General features: G+C 64.4%; 1 protein-coding gene across 1 annotated transcript; it reads right to left on the reverse strand.

Moving 5' to 3' along the window:
• Nucleotides 1–655: 655 nt before the first annotated feature.
• LOC125532106 (1-aminocyclopropane-1-carboxylate oxidase homolog 1-like) lies at nucleotides 656–2,605 on the reverse strand. The gene has a single exon (XM_048696278.1). It carries the CDS (start codon nucleotides 2,022–2,024, stop codon nucleotides 786–788), a length of 1,239 nt encoding a protein of 412 aa, XP_048552235.1. The 5' UTR covers nucleotides 2,025–2,605; the 3' UTR covers nucleotides 656–785.
• Nucleotides 2,606–3,547: the final 942 nt, after the last annotated feature.

Here is a 3,547-nt window from a genome sequence, read left to right on the forward strand (position 1 = left end):
TTGATTCCTTGCTACTTATCAAACAGGGGCCAGAGGTGGACATCCTCAAGGGGAAGCAACCAGCTCTTTTATCCAACAATGGTGCTCAACATAAGTTGGAGCCTAGCGTACAACCCAGTTGGATTCCTCCCCCATGTGGTGTTGCAAAGCTCAATTTTGACGGTTCGTTTGTACAGGCAGATGGAACAGCTGGTGCCGGTATGATCCTACGTGATCACACAGGTGCGATTATCTACGCGGCATGCAGATGGATCCGGAACTGCTCGGGCGCACTGGAGGCAGAGCTATCGGCGTGTGAGGAGGGCATGAAGCTGGCGTTGCACTGGACTCCCTTGCCTATCCAGGTCGAGACAGATTGTGCGAAGATATTGAAGCTCCTTGAATTAGGCTCAAAGGGAAGATCAAGGAATATGTTTCAGGTGGCGGCCGTCTCGGAGATGTTGCAAGAAAGATCAATGCAAGTCACAAAAATAGGTAGATCACAGAATAAGGCTGCACATGCCATGGCAGCGATGGGTCGTGGTCAGCAGCGTACGGCTTGTTGGTTAGCAAATTCCCCCGAGGAGATTAGCATTGTCATTTCAAATGAATGTACTCCCACTATTGATTAAATGAAATGAAATGCTTTCCCCCCGCAAAAAGAAAAACAAATCCATGGCTAGTAACCATGCATGAGAAAATTAACAAATCCATTGTTGAATGCCCAATTAATCCACGAGGGCGTCCACAATTCCACACTTAAACACGAGAAGAGGTAAACAGAAGATACATCATCTGCGCTCCATTCAGAGCCTGAAGTGGTCGAGCGCGGAGGTGCCGTCCAGGCCCTTGGCCCTGTAGTGCCGGAGCAGCTCCTCCACCGTCGCGCTCTTGTACCTCGCGCGGTCTCCGCCGGTGACGATCGGCTGCAGCACCCTCATGGACGCGGCGGCACCGTACGTCCGGAAGAAGCAGGCCACCGACGCCCGAGGACCCGCGCCGTTGGCCACCACGCGGTGCTCCACGCTCTTGAACCTGTCGTTGGACAAGAGCTGCAGGTAGTCGCCGATGTTCACCACCAGTGCCCCCGGCACCGCCGGCACCTCAACCCACTCAGCGGAGCCGCCGTCATCCTCCACGAGCACCTGGAGGCCGCCGACGGCGTCCTGGAGCAGCACGGTGAGGAAGCTGGGGTCGGAGTGCCGGGTGGTGCCCATAGTCAGGTGCGGCTCCGGGCACGCCGGGTAGTAGTGGGCGGCGAGGTTGAGCCCGTCGAGGCACCCGGCGTCCTTCTTTAGGTGCCCGCGGCGCAGTCCCAGGGCCTCCGACAGCAGTTCCAGCAGCTCGTGGTACAGCTGCCGCGCCAGCCGCTCGTACTCCGGCACGACGCTTCGGAGGGCCGGCGGGATCTCCTCGGGCGCCGGCGGGTCTGGCGTCATGTCAATGTACACGCTGTCGCGCCAGTTGGCGGCCGGCGATTGGAACAGGTCGAAGTTGCTCGTGTACCTGACGCGCCGGCCGTGGTCCCGGCTGTAGTACGGCGCCCTGGCGTCCGCGGGTTCCTCGTGGAAGCACCGCACCGCCGCGAGCATCTCCGACATGGCCGCCTCCGGCACGCCATGGTTCACCACCTGGAAGAAGCCAACCGTCTCCGCGGCTGCCCTCACCGCGCCGACCACGGAGGCTCGCCCCGACGGCGTCCCGAGGCCGGCGAGGTCGATGACCGGGATGGTGAAGCGGTGCTCGTGGTGTAGCTGAGGAGGCGCGTACAGGGGGAGGGAGTCCGGCGGGTGGTGAAAGATGGCGGGGACGGCGGTGACGCCCGCGTCGACCAGGCCCTTGACGCCCGCCTTGGTGTCGTCGAACGCCTGGAGCGCTTGTCGGCGGTCGTCATCTGCCGTAGATGTGGCGTAGGCGGTGGCGGTGGTGGACATGTCGCCGCGGGCTCTGTGACTGCGAGCGAGATTGGACTGGAGGTGGAGGGTAGTGCGAGCGAGAGTTGGCCGGTGGTCGGTGCTGTGGTGTCCGTATATACACGCACGCATGCACGCACGCTAGCGAGCGAGGAGCGGATGCATGCATGCACATTCGATCTGTTCGGTGGCACCGCCTGGACCATCTTCCACGCATCCAGCACCAGCAGGCAGAGCGCAACGTGGACCATCGACCCCAGCAGGCACGCTGGCTACTGTGTTGTCTGTCTGTCTGTTTGCGGAGAGTGGAGACGAGGCAATGCATTACGGCATCTCCAGCCGCGCCCGCATGAAGGCTTCTTCAGGCATTTTTTTTGTGCCGGTGTCGAAAAATCGGTCCAGTCGCGTCTTAGGAGCTCGATTTTCGCCGGCTTGGGCCGAAAACAGCGCCGGCGGATCCAGGCCGAACCCGGCGCGCTGGGCGGCGCCCGGGGGCGAACTGTTTTGGCGCGAAACAGCCGCGGGCCCGCCGCGTCAGGGACACGGCGGCTCGTCTTCCCCCAACTGCCTCGGTTCCTGCGGGGAATCAATGACAAGGCTGCCGCCGGTCAGCCTTGCCATTGATTCCTCACGGGCGGCGAGTCTCGGGACGGCGCGCCGACGCCTCCCCTCCCTCGCGCGCGTACACACGGCGCGGAGCGGCTATAAAAGCCGGCGGTTCTCGCCGGTGCCCACACCAGACTCGCCCCTCGCCGCCGCCCTGCCCCTCTCTCTCCGTCTCCGTCTTCCTCTCCCGAGCGTCACCGGCAGCCCCTCTCTCTCCCTCTCTACCACCGCCGAGTCCGTCGCCATGGCAGAGCGCTTCCCCGGAGACGAGGCGGCGGCGAACGGCTTCGGCCGGCGTTCGCTCCGCGAACAGGAGTCCTGACTCCTGTTCCAGGCGAACATCCCGGCACCGCCGGACATGCGCGCCGGGCCGACGGGGTGGCGGCTCAGCGACGGGGGAGTGCCTGTTCCCCCGTTACCCGACGCCTTGGCGAAGCCCACGTACTTCGCCGAGGAGGTCGAGGTCGCGCGCGCCTCCCTGACCGACGACGAGCGCTCCCTCCCCCAGTACGCCGCCGGCAATCACGCGGCTTGGGCGGCGTACTTCCAGCGCCGCCAGCAACAGCGCCTGGCCTCCACCAACGACGCGCCGGTGGTCGGCGGCGTGAAGAACAGCGTGGGGCGCCACCTGTGGTGGGGCGCCCCGGGCCGCACGCTGGAGGGCGTGCTGACGCACCTCGACGGCGGCAACAACCCGCCGTTGACCTATCCTGTGACGGGGGCCGCCCCGTCGCAACACCGACGCGCATGGGCGCCAAGGAGGTTGGCCTCCTCCTCGTCTTGCTCCTCTCGCTCATCCTCCCATTCCTCCGGTTCTTCGGCGCTTCTCGGCGTCAAGGCCGAGCCCGCGGCGGAGACGCCAATCGGTCGGCGCAGTCGCAGCGTCGGCATCGTCATCAACGAGGGCGGCCGGCGCGCCCCTCCTCGTCGGCTTCTCCGCGCTTCGTCAAGCCGAAGATGGAGCCGGGGCTGGCGTCGGTGAAGACGGAGCCGGGGCTGACGCCGGTGGAGGCGGAGTTCGACGACGACGACGCGGCCCTAGAATGGGC

The sequence above is a fragment of the Triticum urartu genome, unplaced genomic scaffold (genome assembly GCF_003073215.2).
Source record: "Triticum urartu cultivar G1812 unplaced genomic scaffold, Tu2.1 TuUngrouped_contig_907, whole genome shotgun sequence".
NCBI lineage: Eukaryota > Viridiplantae > Streptophyta > Magnoliopsida > Poales > Poaceae > Triticum > Triticum urartu.

Excerpts from the sequence above, each read along its gene's own strand:
- LOC125532106 (XM_048696278.1), bottom strand. The coding sequence starts at position 2,024 with ATGCGTGCGTGTATATACGGACACCACAGCACCGACCACCGGCCAACT.